The sequence below is a fragment of the Aythya ferina genome (genome assembly GCF_964211825.1).
Source record: "Aythya ferina genome assembly, chromosome: 5".
NCBI lineage: Eukaryota > Metazoa > Chordata > Aves > Anseriformes > Anatidae > Aythya > Aythya ferina.
Window position 1 is genome coordinate 19,187,756 of NC_140301.1, and position 24,289 is coordinate 19,212,044.

A 24,289-nucleotide genomic window follows, 5' to 3' on the forward strand; every position below is an offset into this window, starting at 1 on the left:
TCATTTCTGCTACTGTCAAGTTTTATTTCGCCTTTTTCTGAGGCTGCTGTTTTCCATCCACATACAGACATGGCCCATAGCTCAACTGATGACTGGTGTCTACTGGCTCCATTAAAAAAATGAGTGCTGAGACATTCTGCTGTATGGCAACGTGATTAGCTCTAACAGGGTTGGGGGGGAGCTGTCCCTTAGCAGCCAGAATGAGAACAGCAAGTCTGGGCCGGGACCTTCCCTTCTGCAAGTCCCCTGCATGCTCCTAATCCTCTCATCAGCGATTACACTCTACTGATTAGCGATGTAAGGGGTAACGATTATTACCGAACACAAAAAATAATACTTGGCATTTACATAGTGCTATTCAACTGCAAAGTGCTTTACATAATTAACTATGCTGGATTGCCTCCACTGCACCACTGCAATAGTCTGTTCCAAAATAGTTTTGAAAGATACATGTGAAAAGCAATTATGCAGAGCAGTAAGGCTGGCTCTCTGGGAGCGCCGTGCTCCTCTCCTCGCTACCCAGCGCCGGGAGCACGCGGGCTGTACAAGGGCGGTGCTGCCAGGATGCTGCGAGGTGCTCTTGTGGCTGGCCTGCTAGAAAAGAGTGTGACTTAACACAACTGCAGGTGGCTTGCAAGGTGGCACTTTCTTTCCTGTTATCTTTTGGGCTCTTTTGGGGCTTAATAACTCACTGACATTAGGACTAGCTGACCTCTGAAACTTGTAAGACCCTCTGTAAACAGGAAGAGGTTTCAAGGCCAAAGGAACCATTAATATCATCTAGCATCATCTGTAGCACTGCAAAGACCACAAACTATCAAGCCCAAGCTTGTCACTGAACAAGGCCATTTATTTTAGAAATAAAAAAACAAAACAAAAACAAAAACCAACAAACTGTCTCAACTTCAGGGAGGGGGGATGCAGCATCCTGCTCCACAAATGGCATCTTGCCATCAAATACCTGTAGCTTGTGTTTTCAGCTCTCAGATCAATTGCAGTGCTCCCTACTTTCAAAAACCATTTCCCTTCCTGCTCCCTTTAAGGACTGCAATCAAAGCGCTACTTCATCTTTTCCTGGTTAACGTGAAGCTTTGTAAATTTCTCACCATCAAGTAGATTTCCACAGTTCTGATTATTCTGGCATATCTTTATTGAATCCAGCCCAGTTTGTGAACATCTTGAAAAAAATGCGGTGGATAGATGAATTGGACATACCAGAATATATTGTTGCACCAATTTTACAGGAAGGAAGCAGAAGCACAGGCTGTGTGTCCCTTAAATCCTCCACATAATGTTTTTTCCTCCACCTTAGATATATATCTAACACTTCTTGGGGTGTCACTGAAAACAGATTAATATTTACCACAAACACCTTAACATTAGTAAATTTTACTCCAGAATGAAGTTAGTGTGAGAGGGCAAAACTTCTATCTTCTGTTTGAAATAAGCAATGATATTAAACATTTTATCTACATTTCATACGACATACCATTGGGCCGGCACCTCAAAATGCATTTCTCTTGTCAGTAATTTCCCCCTTTTCATATAGCATAGTGTTGGAAGAGAAAAATATTAAGAACTAATGCAAAGTGCTGAGTCCATTGAAACGTAACAGAAGGAACCTTCCCCATGCAGTTGCTAGGATGGCAGACTAGGAAGCTTGTTTGCTGGACCTGAGCTGTTCAAGACTTTCGTATGCAGTACTGTCACCGCCAGCCTGCTGCTCTCTATACGGACAGGACCTACAGCCCCAAAATATGCATGGATTAGCAAACCCATTCTTTGGCTCTGCTAGCGACCCTGAATGTTTGAACTCCCCACCCTCCTTGGCAGCCCGCCACTCCGGTTATCTTACATTGTATAGAAAATTATACGTGAAACTTGAACACTATCAGACTGGAAGATGTACAGTTCCGGATTTTACTAAAGTAAAGGACAAAAAGGGAAAATGAGCAGGTTTATTGTACCAGAATGCGGTAGGTTGCCCATCCATCATCTTGAGTAGTTCATATAGCTTTGGAAGCATTGGCAGAGGTTATTGTTTCTGGACAATTTAAGGCATCAGAGGCAAGACTAGAGCCCTGCTTGTCTGCACCATGCTAGCACCTCTGGAAGAGAATTCTGAGAAAGCTACAGAAGATATTCTGGGTAAAACCAAGGTGGCACAAGTGCTTCTTCCTAAAGCTGAAGAGAAATTGAAGCACTTTTCCTCATTCAAGGACTACTTAGATCAGAAAGATCGTACCCAAGAGAAATAATTGCACTGAATATGAGAAGAGATGGACAGAGCTAATAAACCTGGACTGTAAATGATGGCGTTCCCTCAGCAAGCCAGACAAGGACAAAAGGAAAAAGCCAGCTATGGAGTTCAGCTTAGCCTGATGAGACAAACACTGGCAGAGTGTTGTCAGAGCATCAGAATGATGCGACAGCGGTGGCAACATAACAAAAATCATTCCCAGCCCATCTGTGATGGAGGATGACTGAATTCTGCTGGGAAAAAATGTGCTGACTGTAGGAGGAGGTTGCAAACACCACGGCCAGTTTCCATTTTGTGCTAGAGGAAATCAACAACAGCAACAAAAGGAGACAAGGCCGAAATGAAACAGGTCTGAAGTGTTTGTTATTACGCTATTGCTGCTCGCTCCGACATAAGCTATTGCTTTGACTTTAAAGAGAAGGTAACGCTTGCCTGCCGTTTGACCATCTCCTCCACTCTTTGCACGGCAAACTAAGTGATATGTAGGTGTCAAAAAAATATAAATATTTAACAGAAATTAGCTATCCTGGCCAAAATAAATAAACATAAATCACCATTTGTTACAAATAGCATTTAGTTGCTAATGTGCTGATTGGATGGGAGGAAGAGGTTGGCTTGGGATCTGGGGGTCTAATTAGGTCTGCACACAGAATATGCTGTTCCAGAACCCAGAGGGTAGAGAGGAAGGGAAAAAAAAAAAACAACAAGCTCAGACTTACATCCGTTTGAATGATGCTCCATGCATTAGTTAGGCCAATGTTTCCATCTGTCCCATACAAATGAAGCCCCTTCTTCAGATCGCGCTGAGCATACTTGTCAATCTGAAACAACAACAAAAGACACAAAACTCAAACTTTGCTGAGTACAACCATTCCGAATCAGAGTGCAGGGGGGCACAGAGATGTTAGCCAATAGTCATAAACTGAAATAAATAAGAAGTTAACTGACATTTCCTAAAGCCATTCTCCCGTAGAGTTGGTGTCTATTACAGGTATCTGCAGAGAACATTAGGAGCCCCAGTTCTGAGTTAATGGCCATGTTTTCCATTGCAGACCTCCAGAATGTCTTTTCCCTTCTCCCTTAACCACCATAGTACTATAGAGAGACTGGATTCAGTTTAATCCTCATTTTTGCAAATGAGACCTATAAATGAAAACTTTCATCTACCCATAGCATTTCCTTTAAGCTTAATATCTTTCTGTTAAGAACAAGTTCCCCGCAGCATCTTTCATTTGCTTCCTAAAAGATCAGCAGCCGCACCAACGTTGTAGTGATGCTCTGACCTGTATTTATTATTTTGGCCAAGGCACCCCACTTCTTACACCTGGACAGATGTAGTTATATTGAAGCAGCAGGGAAAGAGCTATCCAAAATTCAGGATATAAATTCAAGAATTTAGCTACTAAATGGAGCTGCTCTTAAATAAAGTTCTGCTTTAGAGGCCTTTGCAGTGCTAGAGAGTTGAGTCTCTCTCTCGGGTACAGCAGGCTGCTGTTGGGCCCACTGGTCACCAACAAACAGCGTCCGAACCGACTGCAAGTGCTCTCTGCCAGGATAACCACATGTACAGGTTTGTACAGAATCAAGCAAACAAAAAAGGGAAGGAACATTTCTATATTATTGTTATGCATAGTCACAGCTTAACCTGATTTTTCTGCTGTAAATGCAAAGCACTGAGGAGCTGCCCATCCATCCCCCCCACTGGGTGCTCCTCAGTGACAGCTGAGGTGCAGCAGGAAGGGTGAGCAGAGCTGTCCCTCCTTCTTCTTCCTTAATCTGCTCTAACTCTGACTGCAAAATACAATGCTACTCAGATCTTTTTGCTGCAGCAGTCAAATTGACAACCAAAATAAATTCACAGCTTGCTTCACGGAGACAGTCTAAGGTAAGGCCTGCCTCTCTTCAACATCGGACATCAGACAGACCAAACATATTCCTTGGTAATTGCGTCTCTGACACCAGTCATTCCAGCTAGGGGCACCCGAAATGAAACAACCGATGCTAACTTTGAGTTAAAGCTATTGTGCTTCTACCATACTCTAGGATTTTCCATCTGCGCCCTTCACACTGAATTGTTTCTGTTTGCTCCTGGAAAAAAAGTGGATGCAAAGCATCTCCCTCAGTGTAAAAGAGGAACTCTGACCCCACTAAGTCATAATTATTATGGGGTAAATGTAAAGCTACTCAACAACACGACTCCATGACAAACTATGACTTCAGACGTTCATCACAACGAAGAGATCTCTGCTGCACGTGCAAAGGTGGTGCTTGGTCTCTCTGTTTCTCTCGTTTCCTTCTTAGAAGTTTACTACCACCAAGCAGAGCCACTGACAGTATACAGCTCTGGGGTAGCACCAGAAAAAGCTACTGCTTACTCTCACCACCTTGACTGTCAAACAAGCACTTTCTCGTGGATGACTATCTTGAACAGGAGGTGTTCTGCTCCCACTGCAATTATCATTGAAGCTGCTTTTGATTTTATGCAGAGAGAATATACAGTCACTGGAACATTAATTAGAACAGAAAACCAAATCTGAAAGCTATTATTAAGCTTGAAGTTAGCTGAGAAAATTACTGGCAATAAATGATAAAGTTACATGTGTTTGGGATTCCTAGCCTTCCTTTAGGAATTAGACTGGGCTGGGTTTCAGCTCTTCACTTAGCCTCAACATCCTGTTGTCTGGACCTCCGGTGGTCTCAAGCAGAACCACCAGTGAGGGTGGATAGGCAGAGTTGTGCTGTTAGTTTGAGAAAGGCTCTGGAATTTAGCTAGTGTCTTACAGAAGTACTGAGGTAATTTGATTGTTGAAAAACTAATTCAGAAAGGGACGGGTGGACAGGAACAGCCTAGCTGAGCGCAGATATCTAGCTATAAGATTTATCGCCTTGAAGACAAACGAGGTAGGTCTATTTGGAATATTAATTTATCAGACTTAAGAAAATCTGCCCTGCAAAGTGAGAGAGCTATGCATCAGCCTACAGTTCCCATCACTGCTAATCTGGAAGAAGGGGGATGAGGTCATATGAAACAGTGAAACTTCTCTGAAAGGCACATGGCATCCTACCAGATGCAAAATGTGAAGTTTGCATTTCTGCACTCAGATTTTGATTTGCAAACCTTTGCAGTGGCTCAACACAATAATCCATTTTACGCAGGCTCACAGGCTGCCCTTGTCAAGGCAATCTCCATGTCCTACTTGAGATCAATGATGTTTAATAACTTGCAATCAACATTTATAAAGTACTTCAACATCAGGAGTAATGTTTCGTTAGCTTGTGTGTACTTTAACATGGTCTCAATAGACTGCCTCTCCGTGAGTTCCTGTTCTTCCTTTTACCTGCAGAAGATTCACTAATGAGCAACTTGCAGAGGCAAAATGAAAGCAAGCCCTCTCCTTCTCATAAAGCTAACCACTCTTCCCGGCACAAATACTGTAAGAATTTTATGTTGTGAACACAACTGGCAACAGACTTCCACATTTCAGAAACAGAGTGAACAGCAAAATGTTACTCAAGAAAACAGGCATTATGTGACCACGTCCTTCACTAGTATTTCAAAGTGTCAGTGCTTTGAAATCAAGTCCCTTCACATCAATTCATGCACGTCGTATGACCCATTACTATTATTTGTTGGTTTAAAAACAGTGTCTGTTTGAACACCTTGCTTACAAGGGGACATACGCGCTTTATAACCCCACGCTGTATGTGTGTCTCATTTCCTTCTCTCATCTCCAGGCAGTCTCTCGACAGCTTGCTTCTTTGCAAGAGGCAGGCATACAGATGCTGTGAACAGTACCTCCAGATTTCTTTGCTTTTTTATTCCTTGTCCACTGACATGGGAAGCTATCTAGAAGTCTTGTAGTTGTATATATAAGCATAAACATATACAGCTTTGTATTTATGTGAGTGACTGTAAATGCCGCATTTTACGGAGTTCTCCTTTATATGAGTTTCTAACTGATCTTCTAACCAAGTGTGCTGTAAATGCCTTTTTCAAAGAGCTACTCCTCAAACCATTCATACTCTGCTGCATGTTTACACTAGGGTCAAAAAGGTGTTCGGCATCCCCACAGCCTTTCACCCTGCCAAGCTGATACGGCTGTGCCGTAACTCCCAGCTCTCCGTACGGTCTGCCTGCAGGGATGGGTTCTGCCTGCCTTCACCTCCCTGCAACCTCGCTGAGTATGGTGGGCATCCAGAAACAAGGGTGGAAGTTTTGAGCTGGAAAAGCTCTTACAGATGGGCTGATGCTCCCATGAGAGATGGGAGAAAAACTGCCGAGCCTGATTTGAAGACGACAACAAATTTGGTATGGTGAGAAAATGGATGTGAGAGTCACCCTTCATGTGAGCACAGAGCCCTCAAAGCAACCTTGTGCAGCACAACCGAGAGAGCCCTTTTTATTAACGTGCGTCTATTCATTAGTTGGTCTTGACACAGAAGCAGCAGAACTTCTAAGAGCCCAGACAAGGCATTAAGCAAGACCACTTCCCTCATTCAGGCCACAAGGAGTTCAGTGTCCACGTGCAGTCCTATTAAAAGCACATTAACCTCTGCTTTGATGACCTGCCTGAGAGGTTTTAACATGGATATTTTTTCTTACCTAACTGAAGTGCTGTTTGAAGCTCTAGACATGTGATTCTGACTGGTTTCAATCAGAGTTAAGCAAAACTCAACACCTACTTTTGGAACATGACTGGCAAACCCTCCTCCAGGTCATTCTGTTTCCTGCTAGCCTGGATTTTGTTTGTTCCTCAAAATACGTTTGGAATAGCAGGAACTTTTAAATATATCTTTATTTTAATTTAATTGTATATTTGATTTAAATGAAAACTCACAAAACACTCCCAGCTGCCTCTTTTTCTGCCTTCCATTTGACTTTTTCCGCAAATGATCTTTCTGAAAATGAAATGCTGCAGCAGAGTGATTCATCAAGTCTGCTGAAAAGCAATCCCACCCAGCATTCACCAATCTGTCAGCTTCTCTTGTTTGTCTCTGCGCTACCAGTCCTCAGCCGGGCAAAACGTCTCTCACAAAACAGGGGCTGTACGAGCTGTATTAAATATTCTGCAGTCTGAATCTGCTGTGTTCTCCCATACACAAGCCATGCCTTTGGCAAAGCATAATACTTGTGAAGGAGCACAACGAAGCATAATAAAAAACTCTCAGCAGGCAAACCATTATTCTAAATGAGATGCCTATTTTTAGTCATGTGGATTTCCTTAGAAGAAAGGGTTTCTGAAAGGTTAGACAGTAAGAACCTTTTATCAATCTGGAAGTGAAGCAGAGAAAAATTCTTCTTCTCCTTAGGATTCATCAGGCAAAAGATGAGAGGAGCGAGCTTCTATGTGGCACCACTTTCATGCAAATTCCTTCTGGCTTCGGTCACATTGGAGGTTTATTCCTGTTTGTTAACATCACCAGGTTTCAGTGGCATTTCTGCTAAGAGCAGTTCAATGCATCCTGCTGCTCAGAGTGGAAATCCATTACAAGATCACCACTTCTTAGAGCAGGGCATACATGGCTAGCTCTTTACCTAACGTCAGATCCTGTTCCCACTGAAACAAGCACAAATATTTTCCCACCATCTTCCATCAGAGCCTAACTTAAATATCTCATTGCCTTATCAAAAAGACTTTCTAAAAAACAAATGATACCACTCTATGGTACACAGGTCATGTGCAGAGAGCTTCAGGCACGTAAGTACCGCAGTATCTGAACAAGAAGGGAGCTGCAGGACCTGTGGCAGGACTGGAGAGTAACTGCAGCCGAGGTCAGTGGCTGGAAGCAGCTGATGCAGCGAGGAAGAAGGGGCAGCGATCTGGCCCAGCCTCATCTACAGCACAGCAGTGGCCAGGCGTCCCTTACACACACCTTACTTAAACCTGTGAATAAATTCAGGCCAAGTTAAGAAGCAGTTCCTTGGGACAGCTACTGCAGCCGTAGCAATTCACACGTAAGGCTTGTTTTACTCTCGGTTGTGTCCCCTCTTTGCTTTGGAAACGTGGAGCCCACAAGGGGCGCTGTGGCTGGCTGGCAAGCCCAGTGCCAGGCCAGCACCCTTCAAGAGGACCAGGAGGTGCCAGACTCCTTCTTGCCTTCCTGGTAAAAGCCAGGGAACTGCAACAACAAGTTGTATCTGCACAGAGCCTGGGTTTTTGCCAGTGTTTACAGTATGATACAACTCTCTGATTAAGCTGAAGCCACAGCGACACTGAAGAGCCAAATCCTTCCTGCTGTCCCAGCAGACTGTGAGGCTTTGCTGAAATCCTCTCTGGAGGAAGGGCCAAAAGCAGCCTCTTGGGGAGATCTTTCTTTATCAGCTCCTTTTCAACTCGCTGCCAGCATGAGATGTCACTTACATTCTGGCATCACCTTTAGGCACACGCCAGACAGAGGATGCCAGCAGCAACCCCAGCTTTCTAACCCACAGGTAAATAGAGGCTTTTAATTTCAAGCCTCAGTACTTCCCTACCACATCCTGAATGAAAAAAAATTTCACCCAGCCAGCTCCCAAACTGGACAAAGCCACTCAGCAGCACTTCAATATAGGTAAGTAAATATTCCTGACCTTTGTGGTGATTGCTTCCCCTACCTCTCTGCCTCTCCACCCGGGTAGGAGAAGCTGCAAGGAAATGACAAAATATCCAATAGTTTCCCACCAGGCAAAACTTTCAATGTAATGCCTTGATGATCATTTTCTACAAATAGCAGGGAGTGGGAAATCAAATGCAAACAGAAAGCACCTAATCTATAAGGTCATTTGTGGGAGCCCTCTTGCCTGCTAAGAAGAGATGAGATTGATTGTACCAACAGGTAAGGCTTGTTTTAAATGAGATGTCCCCAGGTCTGTCTATAAGAGGAAGAAGCTCAGGGCAGTATGTGTTTTCTTCAGCACTGAACTCCTTGCACTGTCTGCCTCTCAATAGAAATCTTGTAAGATTTTAGGATAAGGACTACTAAGCTAAGTAAGAGGCATTGCATGAGTTTTGCTGATGTCTGGCAATCAAGGGACAACAGACTCATTTCTTGTCAGTGCCACCAGTGTTACACGGCATCTCCAAGATGCTTTAGTCAGCTCTGGGAGATTCCCTCTTCCTCGCTTTCTCTCCAGATGTGAAACAGCTCCAGGTCTTAACATTTTCTTGTAATTTCTTCCTTAAAAACACCCAGCTGCTTGCTTATTGAATTTTCTTTTCCTAATTTGACTGTAAAAGCCTACCTCAGGAATAAAATATTTAAGAATCTTCCAAGGTTGCTGAACTGCTTATTGACTCTAGCCATGTTTGATACCAGCAGATACACACCGTGACTGGCTGTGTAACTTCAGAGGGTGAGCAGAGAACAGAGGAACAGAAGGTCCTAAGAAATGACCTGGGATTGGGAAGAAGCTGTGCAACAGGCTTCCTATGTGCTCTTGAAATGTCATGGCTTGTCTTGTGTTTCAGTTCTTTATTGATAAAACAGAAGATACCACACTGCACTTGTGCCACAAAATTTGGAGCAAGTATTGAATACCAAAAACTACCTGGGACATGAAGCCCTGTACAGCATCTGAGCTAATCTGAGTTACTGACCTGAAAGGGACAGTAACCCTCCTGACACTGAGAGGGTTAAACTGAGGTCCAGCAGGAAGCAAAAGAAGGGAGCAGGAAGCCTGGAGCAGGAAACTGGTGAAACTTTGAGTCTCCCACCACGAGAACCAAGAACCTGCAGTAGTTTTTATTAGAAAAAAATACAAGGAAGCCAAAGAACTTGGGTTTTCAGATCTGTTTTCCTGGTGTCCGGGGTTTGTGCATACAATTAGCTGCAATTTCATCAGTCTTCTGCCTGTGAGCACCTGCTTGTGCTCAAAAGCAGGTGACAAGGCACCTGACGTGGCAGACAGCTGAGGCTGCAAGAGAGGCAGCCACTGAAACATCCCTGTGCTGTTCATAGCATTAAAACACCAACAAATCCCAAGAGCAGCTTTACTGTTGCTTTGTTTTAAACAGAGATCACAAGTATGACGAGTCACTAGGCTTTGCCAATCAAACTTCTCGTGCAAGAGCAAATTCACGTGTTTACAGCAAACCACAGCTCATTTTGTTCAAATGATTCCTTTAAAGTTCTAGGGGAGAGAGCTGTTTTCTCGTAGGGTGGATGTTTAGGTCCCCATCATTGCTGGTGTAAGTGGAAAGTATGCTTTTCTTTAGCCAAGGAGGTCACTGCAATCTAATCTGTTCTCTTCCACAGCAACAGCTGAATAGCTTGTGCATCAGGTCCCCAGGCTTGTTTAAATAAAGTACATCATAACTAGCTCAGAGAGAAGGGCTCAAAATATTAAGATGCACATTCTTAGCTTGATACAGACTTAATCCAATGGCACAGCTGACTACTTATTTAAGAGGATGGGTACATGCAGCTCTCTATCCTCTGTGGCACCCTGTGCATCGGCACTCCCAAGTGAGACTGTCCTCCACCTCCTTAAAAAAAAAACTGAGCTCATTTATTTTTAGTGAACCTGGAAATAAAAGCCTTGAGCATGAATTCTTTGCTTGCTGCTTCTTGTTTCAGGGCAGTTTGCACGGAGCAGTGAGCATGGGGAAAGGGCTAGGTAAAACTATGCAGGTAAATCAAATCAATTACATACACAGAAGGCTAACACAACTAATTAATTACTAGGACATTAAGTGAATTCTTCTAGAGCATTATGCGTTTTGAGTGACAAAAGTCTCACCAGCATATTGGAGGAATTTCAATGAGAGAACACAAAGGTGCATGTTTTTTATGAAATACAGAATTATTAATACAGCACTGTGGATGCTTTTTATGATGATTCTTTATAAGAAACCTTTTGTTCATATGTAAATAAACTCTTTTTCAGGTTATTAAGCTGGTTGGGGAAAATGATACCAACATCCTCAATAGATGTGACACCAGCAAAGTCAGGTGCTGTCGTTACCCAGCATTGCCATTTCTCTTCCAGAATGTAATTTCCCTTTAGGAAGGGAAATTTTTTCTTGCTCATTAGGTTTTCTCCGTGTACTTGCTCCGAAGATGACTCAGAAAAGATCTGACTCTGAAGACTCAGAAGAGATCTGACCCCTTTTTCCAGCTATGCGTCCCACCAGCTGCTGTTCTCAGCAATGCCCATCATGAGGAGTATCAGCCTCGTGTCCCACAGATCTCCCAAATGATCCTCAAAGCGTTTGTCTCCTTTGGATGCCAACCCTCCTACTCACTCATTTCCCCACAGTAAGAATAATTCCTTCCCTGCATGTCCCAGTAGATGGCAATTTTGCCTTGATCTTCAGTGGCTACAGGACCACTTCTGTGCCCGGGTGTAAAGACTCCTCTGAGCCATGTTCATGTATTGAAATCCCATGTACATGGAATCTACAACAGCAGAAAAGGGAAATGCCCGTTCCTTCAAAACCTGTGCTTGTGTTGAGAATAATTCCAGGATATCTGTATTCAGCCTCTTTGCCTTTTTCTAAGATACTCACTTTCATTTGTCCTCAACAGCCATCAGTATATCCTCAGATAAGCAAATTGGGAAGGATACTAATTAATGTGATACATGCTGTTTAGCCTTTGTTTGCCAAGAGACATGAAAGGTGGGTTGGATTTGTGTTTCAAGTGCTAACAACCTGTTATCTCCATCTCTGCAGACCAAAAAAAACACCCTAAAAAACCCAAATACCTAGGGATGCACATGTCAATAGAGCTTGAGATCCAATTAGCTGCCACAAAGGCTTCAGAGCGTGCAGAGGCAAACTGAAGCAAGGAGACAAGCCTCCTTCCTTGTAGGAACTGATGACCATTGTGCGATGATATATTAGGCGGAACCGTGACATTGGGCACAGACTCCTTCACAGATGCTGTGTGCTGGGAAGGGGAAAGCCAGTAGGATACTCACAGAGATGAAGGACTTGGCCACTTGCCCAATAAGCCATTTGTTGCAGCCTTCCCATGGGATCAACTGTAGTTTCAATTATTTACGATACTCATTTACTTAGTTTAAAGGTGAATGAGAGGGCTTTCAAAGCAAACCTACTAAAATATCAGGGGAGGAATGATAGCAAAGGCAAAGCATACCCTACACTCTCCCTGTGGCAAGAGAAGATGGGCCAGTCCCACAAACCATCTAAGTGGGGGCTCTCTGTCAAATTCATTTATCCAAGGAACCTCATTTCTTCTTAAATTAACAACTGTCATAGGAAAATATAAGCCAAAACACAGAATTTGTCTGGTGCTGTGAGGTAAATACATCTCTGAGCAAGTGACAATTACACCCTACCTAGATCTGAATGGTGGCACCTGAACCTTGCTGGAGGTGATGGGAAAGGCATGTAAGCTCCCTGGGGTTTATCACTGGCACTGCAGTGATAAGAAAGAGAGAAAGAGAGAAAGAGAGAAAGAGAGGAAGAGAGAAAGAAATAGAGAAAGAAAGAGAGAAAAAAAGAGAGAAAGAGAGAAAGAAAAAGAAAGGAAGAAAGGAAGAAAGGAAGAAAGAAAAAGAAAGAAAGAAAGAAAGAAAGAAAGAAAGAAAGAAAGAAAGAAAGAAAGAAAGAAAGAAAGAAAGAAAGAAAGAAAGAAAGAAAGAAAGAAAGAAAGAAAGAAAGAAAGAAAGAAAGAAAGAAAGAAAGAAAACCAAAACAGATTAAAGCCCACTGTAGGGTTAATATCTGTTACTCTGCCTGGAGAAACTTGTCTGGAAAGTCAGGCTGGCAGAGGGATGCTGTGGATTGCACCAACTGTGTCTTCCTAAATCCAGGGACCGTTAGTCCTTAGGGGAAGTGAGCTATGCACACAGCCTGCTTTATTATTCTTAAGATATGCTTTCTCTGAAATGAACTCATTTTAAATAAATAATGCTGCGAGGAGAATTACCACTGTCCTCAGAGGGAACGAAACGGCAGGCCAAGTCGTGCTCGTGACAGCAAGCTTTATGCCTACCACGGGAGGATCTCTGCTCAGCCTCCAGGTGGGAGGACTGCACATGGCAGCCCCAGAGCGAGAGGGTAGCAGAAGTCCTGGCTCTGGGGAAAGGCATGCTTGGAGAGACAGAGGGCTCTGCAGGAACACTTGGCTACTTTGCAGAAACTCAGCAAGACCATTTGAAGAGCTGCCAGGCTTTATTCTGAAGAAAATGGAGAAAGATCTCTATATCCTCCTGGCGAACCACCAGAGAAGGTAATTATCTCCATACCTACATTTTCTTCCTTGAAAATATGTTCTTTTCTTCTAATCACACAGACATGCACTTACAAGAATCAAAGGTTACGTGAAATACCAGCTCCTCAGCTAGTAGAAATCTGCCTGGCTCCACGGAAATCAATGGAGTTGCTCACATTTCTACTTACCTGGCATCAGTCACATAGGCTCTCCAGTGGCTCAGAAACATGTTTCTATTGGGGTACATGCAAGTTTGTAAAACATTCCCTCTTCAAAACAGCATTTCTGACATCGTGGGAGTTCTGACCTTCATGAGCAACTGGAATTATTACTTTTAATCATCAGGTAGCTTTTAAGTGGAGATGTCGTGAACTGGTAAATAAAATGTCTTGGAAAGCTAGTAGATGACAAAAGCAACGGAAGTGAGTAACTGCTATTAAATGCCTCTTTGGTTTTAATGAAAGAAACAATTGCAGCTCTTCACTGTATACTTCACAGAAAACAGATTTTAGCATGAAGGGAATGATTTGGGACTCAGTGACTGAAATGAAAACTACATGGAGATTGCTTTCCATAATAACAGAAAACAAGCACATAAACAACCTGCCAGTCACACTTCCGTAACACAAAATGCACGTTTCCAACATCCTCTCTACTTCTAATCATGTCACAAAGAGCTGCATTTCTCTCGTGAAGTCAGGCAGGTTGAATGGAGAAGGGAAGGCAGTTGTTTCACCATACAGAGGTGAATGGCAGTGTCTTCATACAGACAGGGTACTGGGGCCTGCAATGTTTCCATAAGAACAAAAAAATTATTGACATAAAATCGGCATTTAGTAAATGAACAGCAGAAACCCTGCTAAATGCAAAAAAGCTGGATAAAAGGAGAAACTGGAAATCTTGGAGAAAGGTTCACCCCAAACTGCTACTGCCTGGGGAGCCTCCTATATCCCAGAATGTGATCCATTCAAAGGACCCGAGCGAGATTATGATCTGAGCCACCCTCACCTAACCCAATAAAACCCAGACATACTAGTAAGCATTTGGAGATCACATACCAGATATAGCTGAACTATGGGTAAGCAGACTTCCCCAGTGAAAGGGGATGCCCGTGTTGTGACAGAAAATACTCAAGAGACCGGTGAGTGACTTGCTATCACCATGAGATAACATAAAATGATTCACTTCGCTGACTTCATAGCCTGAAATCTTGTACCTTCATACAAAACATACTGCATCAACAGTGATGCCTGGCCTATTAAACTGTCCCATTCCAAATCCAAAGGAGTGACTGTTTAGGAAAAAGGAAGAAAATTTGCAGAGTTGGTCCCTCTCGGCCTGGCTGCCTCTCAACAACAGAACAAGGTCACATCTAAAAGCATATAGAGAACTGTCTACAATAATCCAGACTCAATCAAATCACTGCCGGCCACAACACCATCTCCTTCAGATGGCAATCACTTTTAATCAGTTCCAAGCACAAGCTGCATCTTAATCAGGATCCTTAAAGGGCATATCTCCACTGGATAATTTCACCTTGAATTAATTGACTGCCAGTCACCTCGAGGTCACTGACACATTTGTAAAGGTTAGTTTGGACAATCTCCAGACACCTCGGATTTGCTTCTGAGATCAGGCTACAGTAATATTAGCTGGGCACAAACACGTACGTAGTGTCCAATATCACCTATAAAGCCACACAAATTGTCTGAGGCGACTGCCTCTCAATCTCAGGACAGTTGTTTGGTGAGTGCAAGCCTATGGCATGGGCTTTACCCTGTCACCAACCAGCTATGCTAACTCATCTCCTTTCTTTTTCTTCCAAAAATCCCTCCAGTCCTACAAGCTTTCTGGCAAGTAGGAACAGAACATTGGTTTTGTTTTGTTTGTTTTTCCTGTTTATTTTGGTTGTATCATACACCACCTGCACATTCATACACATCTTCCAGAAGAGGATCTGTTTCTGAAAGGTTGAGCTAAAGACCCAAACCAAATTTCTGCTGTATGCAAGTGCTGCTTCTACAGAGGGGACCAAGGTTGTGGAAGTGATCTGGGCAGACCGAGCTACTGTCAGTTAGGATCTGGTTTATTCACCAACAGCCCGTCAGAAGTGTGAGCTACCCCTCGGAGGAGTGGATGCTGAAAAAAAAGGTTAAATCTGCCACATATGACAATGGTCTCAAGAACCCTTGGTCTCAAGAACCAAGGGATGCTCTTCAGCTGCCTCTGGCTTGTTTTGTACTTACTGTTTGTGCTTCTAACTTTTCATCTTAAAAATCAAAACGAGTCCCTCTTTCCTAATTAAGAGATTGATTTTTTGAAAAAGAGAAGCATTGATCCCGTCTCTGTGTAAAGCTGGACACTGTCTTCTCTCTCTCTTCCCCCTTGCATGCTTTGGTGTCTAGGAACACTGGCTGAGCTAGCGCTGAGACCTTTTTCTCCATGGGGTCTCTCTCCACCCATCTAACTTACTGCTTTCAGTGCCCCTAAATAGCTCCAATTTCACTGACATTTACTAACAGCTTCAAGGTTTATGGGGGCATAAGAGAAAGGAAAATCAGTGCAGCTATACTGAACGTATTTTAAAAAGTAAAGTTACAGATAAAGAACAGTAATAAAAACAAGGGATTCATCCAGTGGGGATTTCAACGGGTTCTTGACCCCAAGTTATTTGATATCTTTCTCATTGCTAGGGAAAGAAGTAAAAAAATCACTGCTAATAGGATTTTGTAGATAACACCAAATTTGCTGTGCATTAAATAATCTGCTGAGATCACTTGGACTGCCTGGTTACAGTCTTTGGCTTATGCAGCCAAAATGCAAGAACAGACATTTAGGAACAAAGAAGAGCGGTCACACTACGAGACTGTAAGACTCTGGAAAGGAGAAAATCTGCAGAAGGACTGAGGAAACGAACACGCTCTGAAAGCAATGCTTCCAACTTGAAGGGGCAATGATCATGGGTATACTTAGCATAAGCTCAATAAAGGCTGAGATGTGTCAGCACTGCTACGCTGTAGGACTGACATCCACGCTTTTGGAGATCAACAGAAAATTTGGGAAGATTTCAGAGAAGACCTACAAGAAAAAGCCAGAGAAGCACGCTTTGCTTCACACGGCAAACACTCTTGGATAAACTATGCAGAGTGGCAGGGTTAAAAAGCAGCCTAATTGCAGCCTTCACATACCTACATGGAGAAGCAATTCTCAACAGTAGACAGCACTTTAATCTACCAGAAAAAGACATAATGAGAGTTAATGGTTAGAAGTTTAAGCTAGACAAATGCAAGACAGAAACAAGGCACAATTTTAACTGTGAAAAAACAATCTTTGGAACAATTTATTGAGAAATGAGGTGCAGTCAATGATGTCTTTAAATCAAGGCTCAAGAGTTTTGCAAAGTTATAATTCAGATGCAATTAGTTTGATGGTGACAATACTGATTGAAATGCTATGGATCGCAGGTGACCTGAACAGTTTTATCTGGTCTTACAACCTCTAAGCCTTTCCAGAAGGTTATAGGGTTTTCCAAGGATAGGGACTTTGTTATTCATGCCAGATTGTTACCCATGCCCTGCTCCTTCAACTTTACTTCAGATCCATCCTGGAAGAAAAGTTGATAGCAAACAAGTCAATCTATTTAGCACATCCCGCCTTGGAGCGTCAGGCACTGCTTCTTTTAAACTGGCACTGGTGATTTAGGGGGCACAAATCGTGCTCTGTGGGGGCACAAATCATGCTCCATCACAGTCCAGGAGCCTTGAATGAGCATGGGGAAATGCCTTTTATTCCCTCCTTTGACATAAAGCCAAGACACCTAGACACACAGCACAGAACGCCTTCGATACACCTTTCAATAGTCAAGGCCAGGTGATTTTGTCAGCCCAAACGGCTGAGTCACTTTGGCTCCTCTAATTTTGTTTGCAGTGACACTGCCTCTGTTCTCTGGCCACTCACTGCTACAGACACCCATGTTCGCCACACTCCCTAGTCCTGCTTTAGTTCTGCTGGAACTTTTTTCTAGAAAAGCATCCGGTTCACGGCATCCTATTCAGAATCCCATTAACTTTTTTATTTGAAAAACTTCCATCACCTAAACTGTAACAATTTCAGAAAACACAGTGCTGCGATTAGCTGCGGTGAGGCTACCTGCCACTCAGGACCTGAAGCACGGGAAAAGCTCATATTCAGTCCGATGTGACCGTGACACGCTTCGGTGCTCATTTCAAACCTTAATATAGACAGACCTGGATCGATAGCAATAAAGCTCCTACGGGACAAAAAGATGTTTGGAGCAGAGATCACAATTTTCCTTACCTGATCCTATAGGCCTAAAAACAACATCGGAGGCCTCCGGGTGTTGCTGCAGTGAAAATAAAACATATACACACAGAAGTGCAAGCTGTGAATTTTTTTGGAGAGTACTGAAAGACTGGGGAATTCGTAGCAACGTTTATAAATGCTAGAAAATGTTACTTTTAGCAAGAATGAAAATTAGTCTGAGACTTGTTCTGCTGTTTATTCATTGTTCACTGTTGATCATTTAACACATTTTCTTCATTCTATCACAGAAAGAAAATATACCCACTTTGGCCAGGATGACAAAGTGCACAAGCTAAATATTGAGTAGCAAAAAGACAAAGAGAATGGTTTTTGAACAACCTGCATGCAAAAAACACCAAACCAAAACCAAACCAAACCAAAAAACCCCACCCTACCACTGCACAGCATCAAGGAAATTACAGGCTGGGATTAGCCTGCAAATGAGTCACTAATCCAAAGGAGCGACCTTGTATTTTTATCAGTATTGCCAGCTCTTGGGATACTTTCAAAAGTCACATCAGAGTCTCATGGAGCTTTGTATAATACTCCTGCTACTGTATCCAGCAGGTACAGTAGAGAATCTTGGTGTTTATTAAAAAGTGGTTTAGTGTAAAATGTTGAGACTTCATTATTTCCACTATTTTTTTAATATTAAAAACCAAAATGTGAATAAAAACAAACCAATGCCCAAGAAATAGCCATACTTGTCGTTTTGCCTCACCATCAGCATTACTTTGCATATTTTTTTTATGCTGAATGCAGTCAGCTTCTCACCTCAGGCTGATGATGTGGCTATTTAACAGATGCTGCAGCTACCCCGCCTATTTGAACCAGCTCCGAATCTAACAAAATATCCAGTACTGTATATACAGTAGCTTCAACTGAGCATCAAGAGGCACTCGGTGTCAGTAACAACCATTTAGTTCCTATGACGTGTGGGTGATATTTTCCCCTATCTGATCCTATGCAGTGACCAGGTCCTCTCTGCCATGTACCTCCGAGATGGGCGGCATCCAGCCCTCACCCGAGCTGCTTGGCGATGCAGCGCAGTCTGCCAGCAACAACTGGGGAAGTCTTTGCTGTGCCAGCTCTCACCTTCCTTGGGTTTGACTGCTGGAAAATGCAGTTATCACAGAAAGCGTAGAGGCTCTCTATCTGTGATAAAGTTTATTTACCTGTGATTTCTTTTCCAAAATAGAAAAATGTGATAGTATCAGGGTTTTGTTGTTTTTTCCTACTACTAAACCCAGCATAGTGCTGCTGCATTTCTTGCTATCGCATCCATGAAGACAAACAGAGCAGAAAGAAAAGCCAGTGGCCTCACATATCTTTCTCAACAACACAGAAAACATATAGACTATGTAATTTCAGAAGACCGCATCCCATCTAGTATTGCTTTGGAACATAATTGCATGAAATACTCTTCTGAGTGTTGCCTGGGTCCGTGGTCAGATTCCAAATCTCCGGATTTTGGAAGTCAGCAAGAGAAGAAGCAGTGCTGAAACCCAGCTGGTGGCACTGGAAGTGCTGCAGCATGTTCACAACAGAAAAAAATAAGCCACAACTTTTGAACTGGGTTGTGTCAAAAGGGCAAGGTGGCAACACATCTGGCAAGGAGAAACTCAGAAATCGCTGAGTGAGAACCCGGGGATCAATGGTGTAGGAGTCAGAGCATTTGGACGAAGAAAGGCTTTGAGGCTTATATGCAAATATGCACGCTCAACATGCTCCAGTGAAGGAGCTCAAGACGAGGTGACAGTGCTCACTGCTGTCACCAGAGACAAGGGTGCTTCAGAGTTCATTAGCACCAGGGTTGAGATTGGCACCACTAAAACGACGAGGACCACGATAACATTACAGAAAGTCTCAAGACAGGGACTGGATTCCAAATGATCTTACACTGCAAAGGCTCCAGCCCCACCAACAGTTGTTACGGAGCAGTAATGATCACTTTGCTAACCTCACCTCGGTGGGAACAGCCAATCTTGCAGCCAAACACACACGCTGATCGGTAAGGGAAACATTCAGGCGAGAGCCACAGGTGGTGTAAGCTGGAGCTGCATCAGGAGGAACACTGCATCATGCAAACCAGAGCCTCTCATCATCATACAAACAGTTTGTTGATAGGTAAGCGTGCCATCAGCAATCTAATCCTGGAAAATGAGTTGAAACCACGCAAATCAAAAGCAACAGACATTGAGGCTTTGCATAAAGCAGCTTTGCACATGAAAAATGACACTCGGCATACATGGAGTAAATGAGACCTGGCATCCTTAACTGCAAGGACTGAATCAAGTTTCAATTACTAAACCCATTGCGCTCAGCTCTTGCTACAAATTAAGAGGACAAGAGAAATGCTTAGACTAATCAGCCAGGGCTGGAATTCCTCCCGCTAAGACAGCTTATGCAGACACATGGGGAAAAAAAAATCAACACATTAGAAAAATACTGGGAAACAGAAAGCTGGGTATTCGGTGGATGGCTATCACCAAAACTATGTAGGGCTTATAAAACACAAGTTCCAGAACAACCACTGTAGATGGTAATATTGGAAAAGAGGCACTAAAAGTTTGATGAAAAAAGGCACCATTTGCAAGGTAATTTCAATGAAAATTAGTAGAGGAAAAGAACTTGTATGATCTATGTACGCTACACATAAGCAATGCACAACACTCCTGTTTGTTCTTCTGTTTTAGAAAACCTTCTAGTTTAAGCCTGCAAAACTTTAGCTCCGACTGACCAAATGAGGGATCAACAGCCTTCAGAAACAAGCTGCCTACCAGCCAGACCAGAAGTATCAAACATCAGAAGTATTTCCAGGGGTTTGGGTACAAAACAGTTAAAAACCGTGACCTTTGTCTACTCTTATCTCCTTGGATTTGTGGGAAAAGAAAGGGGAGCATCAATGGGGCAACCACGGTTCTTCTCCCAGTTATTTTAGGTAGACGTACAACCTGTTGCAGATCGCATTAGATATGCTGAAATTAGGACAGGAAACTTCTCGTTAGCTTTCACAAATCTAATTACGTAAATTAATATACCCCAAGCAACAGAAAATTCGCCACATGCCCTTTGAGGAAGGGGATTCTCTTCCTTGTGAAACTGCAAGCCAGCATCAGGCATCCCCTCTTACAAGGGCAAAGCGGTTTCCAAAAGGGTCAGTTTAAACCTGTGAAGAACATTTGGGGTTATAAAATCATAACCCCATACTGAGAGACAACGGCAGAAAGCCTCAGGGTATCGATTTTGCCCACTGAGGACAAAACAGTGCGAGCAGTCTAGTAACGAGGGCACAAGGCTGAGAAGCAGGATTAAAACCAGGAACGTCCTACACCATTCAAGCCAAGGGGAAGCAGAGATTAAAAGCAGGCCAGCACTCACAACAGCCAGTTAAAGCACAGCTGAGCTTTCTCCTGTATCACTATGTCACCCACCCCACTACACAGCAGTACGAGACAGTTACTGCAGCAAGAGCCAACCTGTGATTTGCTCCAGAAAATAATTCCCACAGAACCGCCTCTGCTTTGACCTGTCCAAAATCTACAGAGGGGAAAAAATGCCACCCTTGAAATTACTTTGGCCCTCTAATTTTTAACTGTCAGAGGCAATTTCTTTGAAATCTAATTCATGATTTGCAGGCTTCATTAAGTTTTCCTAAGTAATTTTAAACTTAAATCACCATTGGCAAATCCATCATTTATTGATAGAAGCATTAGGACTCTAACAGAGTGTGACTTGTGATGAAACGAGATAGGAAGGGATGAGGGCGGAAAAATGTGCTCCCATCTTCCACGAAATACGTTTTGGTAAAAATAATCAGACAGGGAAAAAAGTAGTTGTGGGTTTTTGTTTGTTTGTTTGTTTTTGTTTTTTTTTTTTTCAACAGACAATTTAAGAAAAGCTTCCAAAATTGTTAAAATTACCTCCTAAAACTTGGTGATTAGACACAAGGTAAACTCAGGAACAAGTATAATTAATAAGTTTTCTTATTATTTACAGAGAAATTGTAAGGACAGAGTGCAGTAAAACTCCATCCCATGAAAGAGAAGGGAATAAATAAAAACATGTCAAAGCAAGTAATCCACACCAGAGAAGCCCAGATCTTTGTGCCAATTTAATCGCTCACCACGCTGAATCCTGTGCTTCTGGCTGAGGACATGTTGAAACAGGAGAAAGATGACGATGCTACTTTGATTGATATTGAAGGACTTAGTGTATAAATACTCTGCACTTTATAGGTAGATAGTTTCCAAACAAATGGCATTCAAGTACACTTCTCAGAGGCGTGCTGGCCTGTACGTATCTGATGCTACCAAGACAAATCTGCTTCGTGCATTGTTGCCAACTCCCTTCAACATAACCTGCCAATTAGGAATATATTTCCTTTTAATTACAGATAGCCATTTTATTTACAGTACCCGATTTATCATAACATCACTCCCTTAGCCCAGCAATTACAATTTCTGGCCACCCATTTTGAACTGATGTGATAAAATATACGTTTTGCACGTTAAGTGACTTCCACGTAACTCCCAAAGAAAACCCTCCTCGTGCTGAGGTGCAAAGCGCTGCTGTCTCAGACAGGTGAGTGCCAGAGGAGCCAAGTCCCTGCATCTTCTCACCTGTGGCAATGCGAGGCTGTGCGGCAGCAAGAGTTAATGCTGCAAAGTCAGGAAGCATGTGGAAAAGAAACCCCCACTGCAATCAAGCCTGAGCATGCTGCAATTTGCAAGCTGATTGATGCTGGCCACAAGGAAAGGATAGGAAAAAGAAGATGAAAAAGAACCACAACGTCCCTACAGTGCTAGCACATGGTGCAGCAGCGTGAAAACTATCAATATTTGGTGTAGTTTAAGAAGAGAGGGGAGTGCCACTAACGTCGATGGGGTTACCCCTAAATTCAGGCATGTTCATAAAATCACTGGCTGGCTTCTAAGCCAGACTTCACCTACGTTAGAACTACCCTCATCACTGAGATGCGTGTGTATTTCTGTGACTTCCTCATTTATTTTTATATACACGTAATGGATAAGAATGCATGAGAATAAGAATATTAAACAAGCTGAAGGTAATGCATTTTAAATAAACCTGCTACTTCTTTTTTTAGTTCTAAATTAAATGCAAAGTAAGCACCTCTCCAAGACTTGTGGCTAAATTTACCACTGTGAGCTTAATGGGTGTGCTGATGAAACATTTACATGCACCTGCTTCGGCCATAAAGCGCGAGAATTTGCACATCCAACACATCCAGCTTTACATCCCACTTCTCATCTGCAATGTGATCGCTTGCTTAGTATGTACAAATGAAGGGTTAAATGGGAAAAACTGGCTACGTTCAACGCCTGGACTGTATTTTGGAAAATATTTTCAGACAACGTTTAGGCCACCACACAGTAACTGAGATTTATAATGATTTGCCATTCACATTTCAGTTCTGTTCCAATAAATGCCATTGTAAAGTTTTCAGACTACTAATAAAAAGCTATTAATGTGTTTTCTCCATGTTAATCAGTTTAACATGCGGATTGTGCAGTTAACACTACTTTATATTACTGCCTTCATCATTTCTCACTCTTAGAATACATAAAATAAACAAAGAGGTTTTGGATTCCTTATAGATTCATTTTTATCTCAAAGTGAAAGCTGCACAAGATTTGTGGCTTCAGACTCATAACCAGTGATAAGCTTCCTCCTTCCTCTTCCCTATCTAAATATATAAAGAGACTTTAACAAAATTAATTGCAGTATTCAGCGCTCATGAATTTCTGTGCATGTGTAATTCATTTCCTTGCAGATAGCAAAGCAAAAGGAGGTTCTCTCGCTGCCAAGGTTACAGGATTCACGAGCAAGCTTGCTCAGGACTAATGGGGAATAAGTAAAGAATCTCCCTCGTCACTCCCTTCACTGGGGGCTAGCATTTAATCACATTAGATTACTTGTGCCATCGGTCCACATTCCTCAGGATGGGGGGACAGCTGGAGAACAAATGCTGCCTGGAGAATCCTGAGCAGCCCTTTCTGCCACAATTTGTGTAATGCTTAGCAGTAAAATGAGAGCTGGAAACTACACTCCCAGTTTGGGGACCAATCGTATTCATACTCATCTCTGGCAAAGCAAAGGGCATAGACCTGCACTCATTCCCTTCATCAGCAACTCTGATCTGCGTCCAGGTATGATGTGGGAAGGGGAAAGGCAGCAGAAAAAGCAGTAGCATGATACACATGCTTTCCCCCCACCTAACCCTGCTGCCTGGAGTTGCTGACCATTGAGGTCAGAAAAGGGAACTCCTCCTTGATGAGGTACAAAAAGGCAGACCCTGGGGGTGAGGTAAGGCCACGGGGCACTGAGGGATCAATCGAAGTCTCTCTTCTCTTGCTGCAAATCAACAAGTTCTCTTTTAGGTGCCATACATACTTCGTTCAAGGAATAGCTTTATGTGCAGGAAAAAGCCCACACTGTGTCTTCACAGCCGCTTGCCGAAGCCCAAGAGCCCCTCCTGAGACAGGCCTGGGGAGGGATATTGGTACATAGAGAGGCTCAGCTCTG

General features: G+C 42.9%; 1 protein-coding gene across 12 annotated transcripts in view; it reads right to left on the bottom strand.

Annotated features, from left to right (window-relative positions):
* TSPAN4 (tetraspanin 4) overlaps positions 1–24,289 on the bottom strand; it is a 404,986-nt gene that overhangs the window by 12,500 nt on the left and 368,197 nt on the right. For all 12 annotated transcript variants that reach the window (XM_084521103.1, XM_084521101.1, XM_084521098.1 and 9 more), the window contains one exon: positions 2,980–3,081. In XM_084521103.1, the coding sequence (XP_084377229.1) occupies positions 2,980–3,081 (102 nt within the window). The remainder of the gene's footprint in view (positions 1–2,979; positions 3,082–24,289) is intronic.